The 17,870-nt window shown below is 36.3% G+C and overlaps 1 protein-coding gene across 6 annotated transcripts in view; it reads right to left on the bottom strand.

Annotated features, from left to right (window-relative positions):
- Nucleotides 1–1,940: 1,940 nt before the first annotated feature.
- The window catches only part of Sarm (Sterile alpha and Armadillo motif), a 52,985-nt gene continuing 37,055 nt past the window's right edge, over nt 1,941–17,870 (bottom strand). For all 6 annotated transcript variants that reach the window (XM_053769146.2, XM_053769147.1, XM_053769148.1 and 3 more), the window contains 10 exons: nt 11,931–12,089; nt 9,118–9,311; nt 8,298–8,748; nt 6,915–7,157; nt 5,380–6,701; nt 5,063–5,298; nt 4,429–4,718; nt 3,929–4,095; nt 3,443–3,643; nt 1,941–3,083 (listed from right to left, as the gene is read on the bottom strand). In XM_053769146.2, the coding sequence (XP_053625121.1) occupies nt 3,478–3,643; nt 3,929–4,095; nt 4,429–4,718; nt 5,063–5,298; nt 5,380–6,701; nt 6,915–7,157; nt 8,298–8,748; nt 9,118–9,311; nt 11,931–12,089 (3,228 nt within the window). In that variant the 3' untranslated portion in view covers nt 1,941–3,083; nt 3,443–3,477. The remainder of the gene's footprint in view (nt 3,084–3,442; nt 3,644–3,928; nt 4,096–4,428; nt 4,719–5,062; nt 5,299–5,379; nt 6,702–6,914; nt 7,158–8,297; nt 8,749–9,117; nt 9,312–11,930; nt 12,090–17,870) is intronic.

The raw sequence follows: 17,870 nt of genomic DNA, 5'->3' as shown, positions 1-17,870 counted from the left end.
ACAAATTATTATGAAATAAATTGATAGAAACATTTTATATCTAATTGTAAATAAACGAAAATGGAAGAAAACAGTACTTCAAGAGACTATTACAAAGTTTTACAATGTGACAGAGATGCTACTGCTGATGAAATAAAGAGAAATTATCAGAGCCTAGCCTTAACCCTGCACCCTGACAAAAGTAATGGAGATGTATCTGAAAAGGAATTTCTATTGATTCAGCAAGCTTGGTCTGTTTTGAGAAATCCAGAAAGCCGTAAGCAGTACGACGCGGAGTTATCGTGTCAAGAACATAGTGAGTTGCTTCTGTTTGATACAATACCCTTGGTAGATATGGATTGTACTACTGATTCCAGTGTTTATACATACAGTTGTAAATGTGGTGGAACTTATTTTCTTGAAATTCAAGAATCGATGCCGTCACAAGTAGTACTTGGTTGTGATGCATGCTCGCTATCAATATTAGTAAAAATTTAATTGTAATATATACCATATTTAAAATACCTAGTTAGTATCTTTGTTAGTTAATGATACATCACCTGGTGCACTATTTAAAATAAATTGCTGTAAGCAATATCCATATAGAGATATTATTGTTATAAAACGATTAAAATTTTTAGTTGACTTAGTTATTGAATCTCACATCTGAAAATAACTGTTTTCCTCATGACTATTCTGTTACATAATGATTTATCGCTCAATATACATAGTTCACAATTTCATCACTGTATGCACACACAAAGTATATTGGGTATGTGTGCACAAACAGCAATGAAATTGTGCAGTAACACTCAAACAAGAAATTTAGATTGATATATTGAAGTTCTATGTGGACAGCAGTTTCTTTGAAACTGTTATTTCATACTCATTTTTTTGTTTTGTAATAGACATCAAGTCTATATCAAGTTTATTAAAAGTGGTATTGAACCATGTATTTTAATTCTATTAATAAGTGTTGTTTTTATTGTCAGTATAAGAAAAAACTTAGATTTCAATAACTGATACAAAATATATGTAATTTGAATATTTTACATTTACACAGATTTAGTAGGTATTATGTAAGTACCATTCTATACTATTATAAATGAATACCATTATAAATGAATTTGATATCACCTAGATATCACCCAGATGATCAAAGTGGATTAAACCATCTGAGTCTACTTGATTACAAAAATTAAAAATTATCATAGTTTTTATATAGGTACATACTTATTTATGTAAGTGTATATTTCCATATTAATAAAAATGTATTTTTATATATATTTTACTAGCTGCGCCACGGGGCTGAGCTCCTGTGGGAATTTCGGGATAAAAACTACCCTATGTGTCTAGGTTATATTCTAACCATGTACCATATTTCATTACAATTAGTCCAGTAGATTTTGCGTGAAAGAGAAGAAGATTATACATACATACATACACATACATCCTCACAAACTTTCGCATTTACAATATTAGTAGGAAGATCTTGTTGAATTTTCTGTTCAACATTTTATATATTGATTGTTATTTTGTAACAAGCAGTTATTTATTAAAACATTTCATTGAAATATATAGCATTTTTTAATATTAATAATACCAATTCTGTGGTCTTGACCAAGAAAGCTAAGATTTTGGCATTTTGTGTATGTGCGCTAAGTGTGGAACAATCCATCTACTTTCCCAAACATCATACACAAGCGGTCTATTTTCCCAAATAGTATATCCGCTTTCTCCCTCTGGTACCATCTGTCTACTTTCCCGATAATAACAGATGTTCTAGCCAACATAGTTTATAAACGATTTTTTTTTCTTCACCCGCCAAATAAAATGGGAGAAGGGGTGAACACAAATCCTTAAACATTTGATGTTTTATTTACTAATATTTAAGATTTCACTTAGTTTTGTACAATATTAGTTTTCCACCGGTTTATAAATAAGGACAAAGAAAAAAGTTATTTTAATAATACTATTTATTTTGTAGTTAGACCTAGCTAGTGTACATAAATATATTTTCGCCAAAGTAAATATTGCGGTTAAACTCATACTAGTGAATGCCTACATTATAAACTAAAATATAATAAAATAATATTTTGTACATGTAAAGAATGATAAGGAAATGTTATATTCGGGCGATCTTTTTACAATGTTAAAGCAATAAATTAATAAAAGGCACTAGCAGATTTCATAATTTCGAGAAACTTATGACTGTACAACGAATTGTTGTTAATACAATTTTTAAAGATCTAATCTATCACAATATGCAAGTCATAAGAATTCTATGTTTACTTTAATAATTTATTTTCGTAAATACTTTATTGGCAAGATATTAAAAATACATCCATAAATTCATTTCGTAAATTCTATACATAGAGAGTGAAGAGATAGAGAGATAATAAAATAATGCCTGGTTAAGGAAATGCTAAGCAATTTGCCATACTTAAACCATTGAAACTGGCTACATTCTTTGCGTCGTCACCTCGTGCTATGCTCTTAAAACACAGCAGGGTAGCAAACATTAGTTCAGTTCATAACAAGGTGCATCACATGCGTGCATTCATGACTTTGAGATTACATTTTATAGATTACCAATTACAATTATTGTTGTCAAAACTAACTTAACTAAAAATGGCATACACAAAATATATACAGATTGTGCACACTTTTGTACTTTATAATTAAAATTCACATAAATATTCGATATAGGTCCTAATGTGATCACATTCCATACACACTCTAGAACACATGTACGTCCGTTTGCCGACCATCAGCACAGTCTCACTTTATTAACACATCTGTCCATGAAATTCTTCTTTCGCTTGGTTTGCGTGGCAGCGTCTAAGGGTGCAGACAGGGAAAGCTGCATGTGCGTGTTTTCATCCGCCTCTAATATGCCTTCACAGCTGCGGCACCTACGTGAAGACTTCTCTAATTCTTCAGCGTCTAGATTGTCACTACTTTCGGATAGTCTCTCCGGCAAGCTATACAGTGATTTTTCAGGGGACGCCGTTTTGGATGTGCTACTACTGGACAATTGATCGCAACTCTGTGAAGTTGCAGGTAAAGCTTTTCCCAGGGATGATTGGCGGCTTCGTCGTGGCCTGCAGAACATAATAGCATATTAAAATTTTAGGTAATACGTAAAAAAATCGTATTTTTATATACTTATTCTTGCCGGTCGGCGAAATGTGTTTGAGAATGTTTAATCGCAGTTCCTTCTTCTTACAGTCGTATTCCTTATGTCTGTGGGTCGTGGTCATTTAATGGAATGAAGCACAACTATCTTATTCTTATATTATATTCTTATTCTTATAATATAATATTAATAAAGTGCTTCACTGGTGTCTTAATTGTACTACCACCACCACCGCACTGCTTCAATTAAAATCGCAGATCGATTATAATTTTATCGATTATTATGTTTTATACTTATGTAAATTTTGGTTAGAGAGATAGGTACCTAATAGGCGGCCGTGTGTGTATGGACGGTTCTAGTCAATCTGCCTTGTCGCTACCACGGCTTTCGCAAGAAGTCATCCGCTGGTAGTTAGGCGGACCTCGCCCTATCGTGGCTGTGCTTGGCGTCTGCACCTCGCTGCGACCTCGGAATGCTCCATCCAGCCTTTGCGAGCCAGCTAGATTCGATTTGCCACGGAGAAAACTGGAAGAAATTACATTATTAACATAATTTTAAAATCCTTCCCATGTTGCTACTAACATTTCATAAGAAATATTCAATTTTCAATCTGGACAAGATTATCTAAAAAAAAACTTGCCACTGGATGTTTTTATATTTATTTCTTTATTTGTTAACACTTTCACTCTAGTCAGCGCCGCATACATTTTCCTAAGAACGCAAACAATACGCAGCGTGCGTTTTCAGCAGTCATCGTGAACGTAGAACTATTCAAGTTAGCAGTCTAATAATGATTACACAACAAAATACCTTTCTAGTTTCTCCACACAGGCATCCTGGTAGTCGTGGATCCACCTCACTCCATTAAAGTGACACACAGCCCTCATGTCTTCTGGAAGCTCCTCCGCGTTCGGCCAGTCAAAGTTATCTATGATTGGGACGATGTTGCACTGCGACTGCAACGCTGCCACGATTTCCTGCAATATAATGAAACATTTTTTGTATTTTGGCTTCTGTTAATATACCATCAGTCTCATAACTACATACATTTTAAATTTCATCAAAATCAGACCAACGATTCGAAAGTTATCGTGTTACAAACATACAAAAATCTATTTTTGCCCCATTTGATTTGTAGACCACGCTCGCTATTTAGATAGTAGTAAGCAGATATAAAAGTTAATGTTTTCACAGACACAAAGAATCATGTTGGTCCCATTAAGGAAAAGAGAGACATCTAATTAGGTGGACTGTGACGTCTTAAACTTAACCGGCACATGTTTGCTACAAATATAAAATATTACACTCACCCGATGAACCCAGTCTTTCTGTTCGTTATCATTGATGCACCTATCCAGAGCATTGGGCGTCAAGACCAGCAAGAAATGCTTTGCTTGTCGTATGCTCTGCAGCAAGTTATTATCGAATTTGCCGGCCTCCAGCCTCTCCACGTCTATGAATACGGTGAATCCTCGCAGCTGAAGGTGGACCTTCAGCAGACTCGCCAGTTGAGACCCATTCGATCTTCGGTAACTAACGAATACGTCTAAATTCTTCTCCATGATTTCTTCTCCTTTACTTGGCAGAGAACTTTCATACGCTGAAAAATAAATTTTAGTAGATAATAAAATAAAATAATATTCCCTTCCATAATTTGTAGTTACGTACAAATGTTCTAAATATAATCTATCTTATAGTTGTAATTAATTACGTCGTTACCCACGACGATAATGTTGAAATAGGTTAACGTGACAGGATGTTATAATCGTAACTCAAAAATAAAGGTTTATTCTTGTTTCGTAAATCTTATGTTGATTAATACTGCTGCTCGATAAAATTTTCTAAATTTCTTCTGATTAATAAGTACGTCTAAATTTTTATTACAATTGACATAAACACTAGCAGCGAAACACGCGATGAGTACATTATAATGAACATTAGTACCTCTAATTGCGTTGAGAATCCTCAATCGATGTATGCTGTTTCCAATGCGACACTCGTTCTCAAGTTGCTCGTCGCTCAATCCCCTGATAGACTCCTTGTCTACGCCCGCGTTCAGCATGGCGTACGTGTATATCGTGTACTCAGGACCGATAGTCTGCAGGAAGTCGTTCAGGCTACCTGTGTCTCGAGAAGTGTAGTCAGCCATCTTCTTCAATTGTTGGAGTTCTCTAGTGAATCTGAAATCATATGCTTTGTAAATAAGCTTTAAGTTTTATTTTGGTGTAAAAGAACGGATAATATTGCTGAATGCAATATACCTTTTTCGTTTGATTCCGTTTTGTAATCCAATGTCCTCCTTCAAATTCTGTTCTGTGATTTGGAGTAGTAGGTCTCCATCAACTCTGCTCTCATAAAAGTTATTTGCATATTCTACAAAACCTATTTGTTTTACCCACTCCCTAACATCTTCTATAGACCAAAGAGGAACTTGTTGCGACAATTTATGCGGTACTTCCTCACCGATCAGTCTTAAAGCTTGAGCTGCGTATTTCGATGCTACAGCATTTGGACAGCTTGCTACTTTCTTCAATGATTCTATTGCTCCTATATCTTTAAATATCTCTGTGTTTCCTTGCTGCTTCTTTATCCCCGCTTCCATGCAGAAATGAAAAGCCGCTAAATTCCTCGCCTCTTCTCTTTTTGAGCTCAATACTGGTACCAATCTTTGCAACCAGTTTTTGCTTTGACCATGGGCATGTGCCAAATTTGACTTTGCAAAATCGGATGGATTGTGTGTTGTAACAAAGGGTTCAACCAATTCTAGTGTACCGGATTTTAACACGGCTGCTTCTATTTCTTTGTTTGCAACTAACACTGCTATTGCCAAACAAGCGTAATACTTGATGTTATCGTCATTATGAAATGCTAGTGGAAATAGCCACATTGGTACTTTTCTTTTGATCATAGCTTCCTGATTCTCAGCACCGCCATATAGCGATAGATTAGCAAGTGCGGTAGCACAATGCCTCAAGGTTTCTACATCATTTTTTCTACATTCAAATAAAACGGCATCCAATCCTCCCAAGTTTATCACATCACTGCATGTACTTTCACTGTGTTTAAATAAATGTTCCAATATACCGGTGCCTATTCTTGAATGCTCAACTGAATTGGAGTTTCTCGTACAAACACAGGCAACGTTAACGACCTTTTCAAGACCATTATCTACAACGTGAGCTCTATTTTCTGTCGTAAGGCACTGTTCAAGTAATTTCGCTGATGAAAACTGAAGTTTTGGGTTACTGGATTCTAGACAATTAGCCATTAATATATCAAGTCCTCCAGACGCTCGCAAAGTATTGCATATCGATAATCCGAGTTCGTGTCCATGAGTTGGTACGGCCCATGCTCTCCTCAACATCTCATTCAGTTTGTCAAAATGTACGGAGGCGTTTTTCATGTCTATTTGATTTTTCTTCCAAGATGTTATAAATGCATTCATTCTCGTGGAGTATTTCTGTATTGCCAGCTCTACATCGCCTGGGTTTGAATTTGAATTTAATTTTTCTAAGTCTTCAAAGGTCAGGTTAGTCAAATCTTCGTCACCCGGTTTGATGGTTCCATTTAGCAACTGACTCATCTGAAACGTATATAAAAATAATGTAAGAACTTTAAGACCTGCTGATAACCTATCAAGGTCAAATTTTAATTTCGTGTGTGAACGAAGTCGATACATAATAGGTGTTGGTTAGCATGTTTTGTTTTACAAAATAGTCTATTCCGCCTGTTCAGTAAAGGTCACTCTAATAAGCATTTGCAGTTAAACGTAGCACATGTAACAAAAAAAACTAACCTGGGTAGAAAGTGATGATTTTGTGTGCATATTTTTGCTAGAGATTGTCATATTAGAATGAGCAATGCTAGAGTGTTCCTTGTGGCTGTACATGCCACTTGATGTCACTGTTTGTCGAGCCTGGGCTGTAGCCATAGCCTTCTTTTCAGCACTGAAGGCTTCCGTCTGTAGCCGAGAACTGGAAGCTGACATGTTGTTTGCTTCTTGAGCTGTCACCTCCCCCGATTTGAGCGATCGCTGCTCCTGATAGCGGAAAATTTTAAATTTAATATTTTAACAAAACACTACACCACACTCCAATGCGGCCACTTAATTATATTTTATCAACACTCATACGTGCGATTATTAACACATTCGCGCCAATAGGTATCTGCGTTCCAGTAAAGAGATTACTGGAAACTTATGCAAAAGATGAACTTCTTATCACTAAAGTCACTTTGATTCATTAGGTAAATATTTGGACAATAATTACAACACCAGCGATGCGTAGTTTAAGATTTGTACGTCGTCGTTTCGCAGACATGGTACTAATGAATACGCGGCCGGCACTCGTCTCGAAATAAAAACAATTTTGTAATAAAAAGCCCTACTGTCGTATTGGATGTAGTCCAATACCGCGAAACGTGTGATTTTCATGATTATTTTATTGCGTGCAGTTGAAAGTTGTTCCTTCAATTGAAGCTTGAACATGTTCTGCTTGTTAAAAATCAATCTCACCAAAGGATTTTGCGAGTGCGAAGCAAAACGCGACAGGACTCCTCGGTGGACCGGCCACGGGGCCGACCCTCCGCCCGCAGACATTCCGAATCTATATTTAAAGCGACTATTCGTGTATTAGTGCGCGCACGCGCACAAATTGACTTCCGCATGTGCTTGCGCGCACGACGGTCAGGCACTGACTGAGAGGAGCGGCAGAAGCGCCGATAAGCACACATAGATAAATGAGCTCACCGCCCCCGGAGATCCTCCACGTCGTAGCATCCTGCCCGCAAAAGCAACTATGCGAGCCATATTTTTTTTCCAACCTCATTCGCTTAGTGCGTTATTTCTCAACTTTACTACATTTTGGTTGTTGTCGTGTCGAAGAGTCGCGCTGTACTGCGCGATTTCAAAATGCCGTGGTTGAGGCGCCGTCCGAGGATATCGATCGGTCTGAACCACGCGAGGTCGCGTCCTTCGGCGCGCCTTTCTGGCCCCGACGACGATATACTAGACACAACTACTATCAGACGTGCAAATCCATGAACTTTCTTTCAAGTTAAGCGTCAGAAAATATTGTGAATTGTAAACTTGATTCACTCACAGAATCACCTGCTAGTTCAATTCACTATCTTATTTACTACCTTATTTATTAGGTACTTTTAGTATATATTGTATACTTACTTGATGATAAGCAGCTTTCTGTTCGGCAGTAAGTCCTTCAGCTTGCAAGATCCGTCGCGATGCGCCGGCCGCGCTATGCTCAGCGTATTGCAGGTCACCGTGTTGCAGTTTTCGCATGTTTGCGCTATTCGCTGCTGATTTAGAAGCACTGTATCCATCAGCTACGACTCTAGTCGAGCTAGCTGATGTGACACGGGCGGTACTGTACTTCAACTCATTAGCTGAGCTGGCGCCGATGGCTGACGTGCTGGCTGATAATAACGACGGCTTTTCAGTGATCGGCGGTGGAGTGTCGGACTCTGGGAACGTAACTAGTGGCCCATCGCCTGAGAGCTCAGACATATCTCCCATGTCGCTCATATCGGTGATTTCAGTAAGATCACCGATACTAGGCAAATGTCGGTCCCCCAAGTCATCTTGGTCGACAATGTTTTCCATTGAACTTCGTAGACTGAAATATTTAATAACTTGTACTTAATACACTTTTTGCACAAAAATATTGGATGGCGATTGTCACACAAGAAGATTATTTCGACAAATCAGTCGATTTAATTTTAAAACAGGTTCATTTGAGCAAGTCGCGCCTAAACCGTACTGTTGCTTTTGTTTGTCGGCGTGGTACTGAAAACACCGACAGAATCTACGGGTGGGAATTGGCTTATGGCCAAGGTTGCTCAGGTGAGCAGCTCTGATCCAACTAGCTAATGGAAAAAGAAACTTGTATTCGTTATAGATAACTATTGGCGTTCATTGATCAGCCGTTGTACAGCTATTGATATCTTAACATTATTTCTATTAAATTGTGCACATCAAAACTTACCGTGTCCCTACTGAATTAAAGTTCCTAGCAGCTGAGCTGCTTAAGTTCTTCATTTCAGAAATTGAGCTCTTCAGCTCAGTGAGATCTGATTTCATAGAGTTAGCCTTCATTTCTGACGTCAAATGCTGTAGTCGATGTGAACCCTGGACTCTTTGGCTTGTTGTAGCACTGCTTGACGTCGTACTCGACACCATCTGCAAGATAAATCATATAGATACTGTATTGAATTGTATTGCAACTGTGCGATTGGAAATGATGATTTGAGCATTTATTAACGTGGGGTTAGGTGTAATCGACAACTCAACTCTTTCACTTAAATCTCACTTTAAATCGTTATCATATAAAGAAGCAGAATTTTGTGGTGTATATATTCTGATAACACACATCTTCGTCGTTCGAAATCGTTATCGAGACTAGGACGCGGAGTGTTGGAGTTCAGTGCCAATGCTAGAGTTTGTTAGAGCAGGCGTCATGCGTCTTGGCGCACCTACTGACAAAGTAAATAAAGCCAGGGCTAAGACAAAATAGAAATACCAAAATATCAGGGTTTTTTTTAAATTTAGGTGTCGGGTAATGAGTTCGTATAATTACTCTTACCCAACTATCGACAGCCGGCAACAACAACTTGGACATATTTAGCCCCAGCGACCCTGGATATTATGGTTTAGTTCGTATATCGAATTATCATACGATAAACGACGTTGTCTGGTTTATATTATCTTACTCGATGAACAATTTATTACTTTTACCAATTTTCTACTACTAGCTAAGCCTTCAGGATCTTTATTTTATGTGTAATGCTTGCTTCAACATCAAAATATTTTTATATAAATAGTTCAATAATTTCAAAGACACGTATCAATTAGTCTATTATTAAAGAATTCATGTAAAAGAGTTCACTCATACTTTGGCAGAGTGCGTCGTATTTGAACATCTAATCGAGTGATTCATCGCATGTAGGCGGAATGCATCTAATTCTGCCCTTGAACCCTTGGCCAAAACATTGCAATTTGCTAACGAAATACATATTAAGTTCGGTAGTCTGTGAATTTATGCGTGGGAGATCCAGTATCCATTCAAGTAGGTTGCGCTCGACTGCCTAGTGTCGCGTCAATGCATAATAAATTCTACACAAGTAAATCAAATTGTAAAGTGGCAGGAACTGCTTTATCCTTACGTAACGTTATTTTACAAAAGGAGACTGATCTTAGTAGCTTACAATCGATCCAGTAAGTGTCTAGAGACCTAATATTATTGTTTTGTCTTCTCATTCAGTATAGTTGCAGATAAATATAAATAAATAAATATATTAGGACAAATCACACAGATTGAGCTAGCCAAAAGTTCGAGACTTGTGTTATGGGATACTAACTCAACGATACTATATTTTATAACAAGTACATATATATATAAACATCCAAGACCCAGGTCGATCAGAAAAAGATCATTTTCCATCATGACCCGACTGGGGATCGAACCCGGGACCTCTCGGTTCAGTGGCAAGAACTTTACCAATGCGCCACCGAGGTCGTCATATTATTTCTATCAACATTAAAGTCTCTTTGTTAGATACAGTTATTATTTAAATTTTACATTAGATCGACATTTCCATATACCGGCTATACTATTCAGATGTCCCCTGTTCGCCGACGTTGTTTTTGGCACGTTTCCAGAACGGCATCCCGCTGGCTTGCGTCCTAACACGCGATTTAATTACTTCGCGATATCTGATCGTACACGGCCTGCTTTTTATTATAGCCTTGCTGGTTTATTTTGATAAAGACAAATGGCTTGTGGACGTTCCAAATTCTGACAAATTAAGTAATAACTACGCAAGTTATATTAAGAAGGACGCGGACGTATCTACCTACCTACGTGTGCACAGCTACAATGAAATGCGCACAGATGTCAAGTAAAGGTGCGGGGGATTTGTAGTTTTCTGTTCAGGGGCGGAATCGTCTCACCCCGTGTATCATCGCACAACTTTTGAATAAGAAATGGTAATAAGATGTTTCCATTTTGTTTTTGCTTCGTGGTAATAACTATTGTCGCAATTGCTAAGGTGCTTGCAATATTAGATAGATTGATGATCATTGCGTTTATATTCTCCATATTAAGGAATTGTGAACTCGCCTACGTTATGTATGATTCAACATTATTATTAGTAATTATTTTCCTCGCTTTTTTCCTGTTTATTGTCAGTTTCTTTTCCATTATCTTATGTTTCATATAGTATGGATATGCACGGATATAATATTTTTAGAAATACGTAATAAGTTGTCTTTATCTATCTTTATATACTTAAATTTATTATTTATAAAGTTCTTGAATTAATTAATCTAACACGAGACGCAGTCAGCTAAAGTCCCACAAGCTTGGCCGTCATTATAAATGTTATTTATTTTCCCGTAACTCGCATTGGGCGAATTCAAAACAAACTAGCCATTTTATGAACCAAACAAGGCCAATGCTAAAAATATCATCGGCCTAAATTTATACGAATGTAGGTATTAGGTACCTACATACCTTAACCTCAAAATTTAGCAATATTTAGTCCAACTTTATAGTTTTTGCGATGGTAAAACCGAATGGTCCCAGGTTCCACTGGTCGAATGCTACTCTGTTTGTATATTACGTATAAAAGTTTTAATCGCCCACCACTTGCTTGAGGAAACCTGCACCCTAGCTGTTATCTATCATCTGGTGTGTGAAATGGAGAAGTCAAAGGCACACCACTCCATTAATATTGCCAAAATAGTCGTGTGTACTCGTATTATGGCCAATATGATAGGTCGTCAGTCAGAACGAATTACCTGCTGACTCGAAGAGCTTGTAACTTGTGTATTTAGACTCTGGTTCTGACGGGAGACAAGGCCTCCTTTCTTTAGGTTCTCCATGACATAAGCCATTTCCTTGGTGCTCCCGTTGTGTGTCAGACCGTGGCCGCCATCGTGTGAAAATGCGTCTGGTATCTGTAACAACATGAGAACCACATTATATAAAATAAATATTTTATTAGCTTTTATTTAAGGTATAAGTTTAATTTGTTCTTTTTTGCGTCTTTTATCATATTTTACTGTTTTATCATATTTGACTGTAAAAGTTAATTTCCATGAAAACTTAAATCAATATTATGATGGTCTTTCTGATATCAAGTCGGCAACATCTAACAGAGATCAGTGATTAATCTTTATAGTAATTACATCAACGTAAACAAACAAAATGCACGCTGTGTAGCAGGAGATTGAAGGTCGAATATTTACTGTGTGCAAAATGAAGTATTATATGTAAGTTTATGGAACTTATTGTTTTTCTAGATTTACTAACATCTTAAAACTACGTTGGTATTGTTAAGACTGTGAAATTTGAGTTTGGGAATTTACGATAGCGAAGATTTTTTAGTTACATTATAAAAGGTTTCTTTTAAAGAAGTCTGATCTTTAACAAATTAAGAATTATCGTGTAAAATGGCTAGGATTCTCATTCACGATAGCACCTGTTTACCTATCTCTAATCGATTTGTTAAGAGCACAATTTATTAATTTATCTTCATAAAATAAGTATTATCTAAATGTAATTTAAAAACACTAAATTGTTATAATTTTTAAATAGTTTTGTCGAAGCCGTAAAATAAATATGCCATGTAAATGAAATCTCTGTGTTATCATATTTAACCAATAAACGGCATAATAGTGTAGTATCCATTAACTTTTATCATCATGTATTGGGTTTCTGAGAATCGAGCTATGTTTGAATCCAGCGCAAGGACAATTAGGTGCACTTATTGAACCCGTTGGATAGGGTCAAAGGAATCATTGATGTAATGTCATTTATCGATAGTATTGCTGGTAGGTGATTCATTGGAGAGTCCAGTGTGCTGATCAATCATTCTGGACACGCGGTTATGTGTCAAATGTAGAATCCAAGACGCATATTAATGAAAAGGGCTATACCACACATCCGTGCGTATGCGGTATTTATTACCCCCGCTATTTTTATTCATCGACATTATTTTAACATTTTTTGTTTAAATTATCTTTAAGTATTCTACATTCCTATGTACCTAATGTTACGAAATAGTAGCGCAGATGATTAGACTGTAAACGAAATTGATCATAGGTAGAGTCACAAATACGCCAACGCATGCTTGAGATGTCAATCATCATCAATATATTATTTTGAATGAATAGGATCCTCAATGTCAATGAATATTAAAAGCATTTAATGTCTTACAACTCGTATGTTAGAATTGTTAGGTGTATAAAATGCGAAATTGCGTAAATTGTTGAATTCTTCAAATAATTTAAACATCACAAGTTATCTAATGTAAAGCGTCATCTTTGATTATAAAACTGTGACACGTATCATTGGAGCTAATCAAGCTGTCTGTTGATTGGTTGCGGGTATCACGTTGCGATGATTAACCTGATGTAGAACACTTTGAAGACGGCGTCGGATGACGCGCGTTGACGCGACTGGTGCTGATGTCATGGCCACGCCGGTCGGCACGAGGCGTCATCGTAACACCTATCTGATATTTGCAAAAAGCGTGAAATCCAAGAACCTCCAAATCCAAGGAATCAAAGTTTTTAAAATCATAATGCCCGTTTAAATAGTTCGAATCACTGTGAGGAAGTAGCCGTTTGGCGAAGAAACATACGAAAATAGTGTGTTGTTTTGCACTTTCTAAATTCTTCTTGACAAGAATAAATCTGGTAGAAAAATACAATTAGTCTTTACTCAATAAATACACCAAAACTCTTGTTGTATCGTTATTAAATGATAGACATTACGCGTTTCCGTAAATATTTTTTAGAACTAGTACTCAAAATACGTAGACTTTGCATCATATTATTAAGTAACATAATTTGTGCGTGATCGTTACGTAACATTACTTCATTGATAAGCAAGCAGTTTATCCAGAGACGATGACTAACACAGACGATACAAAAAAGCGGATCCACCTATAACAGGGTCAGTCTGTAGCGTCGTGTGACTGTGAGTCACGATAGCGAAGTGTCATGTCGTCACGTTTTCGCGGATAAACATAACCAAAGAACCTCTGTCACGAAACTGGTCCCGCGTAAGTTGAATACGTCACAGGATGCGCCATAAACTCTTTATTGAATAGATTGTATCGCGATAATGTAAGTGCTGACGCGTGTTGATATGATAATGTTATCATTGTCGTAGTTACCAAATGTTTATCACAAGTGAATTACTCTCATAGCAGTGTTATGAAAGTCAAAATTAAAAAACAATGATATAAAGGGTCAATAACTAATTTGCATAGAAAATTGAAAAAAAACAGTCCTAAAGGCTATGAAGTTTAACCTTGTTTAAATTTAAAAAAGCTTAGAAGTAGAGGAATTCACATAACGCTATGCGCCATAAAGCCGACACAATCACACTAATTTAGATAAATCAAGATATCTTATAGAAATCGTTGTGCAAAACGTTTGTTAATCGCATAATCTTAGCAATTATATTGTAAGAAATAGAGCCTTGATCACCACAATATGTTTTCTTTTGTTTTTTTTTGTACATAAGGACATATTGTCATGAAGAATACGAGTTGAGTTACTTCGTTACGGCATATTGATAAATTATTATCATCGCATAAATAATTTATAATAATTATTGCAGGCAATAATAAGTAATGATTGTACCAATTGACAGCATTATTTTATCGTTACATTTATCCCCATGGTTAACTAAATTATCTTGATATTTTCCTTAATACTCGAAGTCTAGTTTGTTACTTATACATGCATAACATATGGATAGGCTCTAGTACAGTGAATTTGCACTATGTACTGAAAGTTTGCTTTGAAACATTAAATTCAACAATAGATATTCTCCACGTGTGAGCTCTATGTTGTTCGGAGAACAGCTTTCACGATTAACTATTCATTGTACATTTTAAAACTGAATTAATTTTCTCAATGACACTCTAGCCTGATTTTGAACCTTAACGTCTTTCGTATGGTAACAATATTCAATAGCAGTTGTGGAAGCATTAAAGTTTAATGTTCCTAAGTTACCTAGATGCACCGCAATGCATATAGGCGTTTTATTGGTAAAGACATGTTGCGAGCAGAAGTTTTATTCTTGTCAGGAATTATTTGACGCATTAGTTGTATGCATTTATTATTTACATTTAAAGTTAAATGATCTTACTGACCAAGTTTAATGACAACGTGGTCTTTTTAATCAGGGCATTATTACTATAAATACAATGAAGATACGAAAATACAACGACATTGTCGTATTCAAATCGTTTGGCATAGAAACAAAACTATCAGCACGTTTAGATAAGCGTATATCCGAAACAACTTTTCTTTTTTAGTGGAAGCTACTTACTTCTGGGGATTTTTTAAAATGGAACCAGATCGTTTTCAGTCATGTCTGTAATAAGGATATGCAGAATCTGCACGGTCGTACAATGGTGCCAGGTTTTGCAGTATACGAGCAGGCCATAATAGCTTTACCTTGTGTGGCGCCAGTAACTAGCACTGATCAAAACGTGTTTTTGACCCGCACATTCACATGTTGGAATTTCCAATGCGAGATAAAATTGGCCGTTATCAACTGGGAGCACTGTCGATCACTTATCGTCATCACAGTCGTGGTGCCGCGTGCGTGCAGAGGAGCAGGGAGAAACAGCACGTGCCTCCGTATCGGAGTACGCGGCGTGACTGAGTTCCGTTCCGAATACCGGCACCGGCAAGCGGCCGAGCCGATGCAAAGTTTAACTGGCGAGTGGCGACCACAACCACAATGGGCTAATTAGAATGGCGAAGGGGGAAGAGCGCGGGGGCTCCACCCACGGACCTTCGCATCCGCTTCATGGACAACTGTGATGATGAGATACTGTGATCTTATCAATGTCCTCCAATTTATTAACAAGATCGACCGATATTTTAATCCGTTGAGATTTGTGCGAACCGGTTATTGTATTTGCGAATTTAAAGTATGAACATGTATGTTCTGTACTGTTAGAAGGAATGATTACTAAACTGTTATTGAATCACAAAACATCGTTATTGAATCAAAGAATCAATTAAGCAACTTGAGAAATTAGGATATTATTAGAATTAACGGATATAGTGTATGAACTTTTAAATTCCTGTCCAAATTTTGTTACAAATTATTATCATATTGTAAATTAGCGTATACAGGAATTCTATCGTTTAATTGAGATAAGTTAGACCTGACAGTTTTCAGTCCTAATGAGTCAACGACCCTTCAATGTCAGCGAGGGGCTCTTATGAACATCAACTATCAACTAAACAATTATTATGATTCTAAACGCTATTTTGTTTGTATAATTGCCTAGGTATTTCGATGATGTATTGAAGTTACATAATAAATTGTGTGTTTAATACCAATCCCAACAAACGAAAACTTGAAAGATTTTTAGGGCTATAAAAGGAGTTTAATGTCATCAATAGTAAAGTGAAGTAGTAATTACAGACATGATTTATTTTGCATGTATGTTGAACTATTTATTTACGCCCACATACAATACTTCCAGACCTATAGAACAGCTTTAAAATACATGTAGATATAGATACAATGATTTCATGTTTAAATTATTCATTGCAAAATGTGTGATTTGAATATTTGAGACATAAACTAGATATGCTTTTTTTTATTTCTATCGGTTTTTCTTATAAACAACTTATATGTTCTATCTATAAAACTCCAACCGCTTCTTTCATTGTAAAGTATATAAACCATCATTAATTTAAAATTACAAAGATGAACAACGCATTACTGTTTGAAAATTTTCGCCATGCCAATATGCCATCAATAATGAAAGTCGTAAATGAGATGTGTGAGTCACAGTACGGGCACAAATCTAATGTATAGCGAATGGACGATTAGTCTCGATGAAAATTAATTGTTTAATAAATTCGTGAGTAACTGTATTATTCACCTTATAGAACGTTAGGATGTGGTTTTATAAGAATCTAGAGACATCGTAATGTGTTTATTGGGAATCAACAAAGTCCTTCTCCTAAATCGCAACGTGATCGATCACGTCGTCATCGTTGTCTCTTGAGTACATTATTTTACCAAATGAGCATATCAGATGACGATCTCCAGTCCATACAAAAAATGGCCTGGTAGAACTTCAATAGAAATCAGATTTGTTATCTGATTTTTACTTAATGTTATTTGTTGCTCTCTCTCTCTTGGCAATATCGGAATAGTTAAATAAATATATAAGGGTATATATAATATAAATCACAGATTGAGCTAGCCCCAAAGTAAGTTCGAAACTTGTGTTATGGGATACTAACTCTACGATACTATATTCTATAACATATACATGCAGTCCGGCATGATGACCATTAGGCCACGGAGGTCGTCAAGTTATATATGTAACTCATACACATGCATATATTTGTCATATACGCGAAACTACATCATATAAAGAAATTAAACTGTAAATTACCTAAATTCAAAATGTATGTTTATTTAAAACTGCACCACATCTGGTGGTAGGCACTGGTACTGAACGGCCAGTTCTAAATCAAGAATAATTTAATTTTACTCCAGCCATCACCCAGACGAGCCAAAAATGAACAACGACGGATGCCCGTAACTAAAAGCAATGTCTAATATTACGATTCGTATATCAAAGGACAATTTTTGGTTCTTTTTTATAAACTCTGCGAATATGACCATTGATTATAAAATAATTTTAAGTGGTAGTCAATAACCAACCAAAGTAACATAAATCC

The sequence above is a fragment of the Plodia interpunctella genome, chromosome 3 (genome assembly GCF_027563975.2).
Source record: "Plodia interpunctella isolate USDA-ARS_2022_Savannah chromosome 3, ilPloInte3.2, whole genome shotgun sequence".
Taxonomy (NCBI): domain Eukaryota; kingdom Metazoa; phylum Arthropoda; class Insecta; order Lepidoptera; family Pyralidae; genus Plodia; species Plodia interpunctella.
The sequence above is the reverse complement of the archived record's forward strand: the minus strand, read 5'-3'. Positions and strand labels throughout refer to the sequence as shown.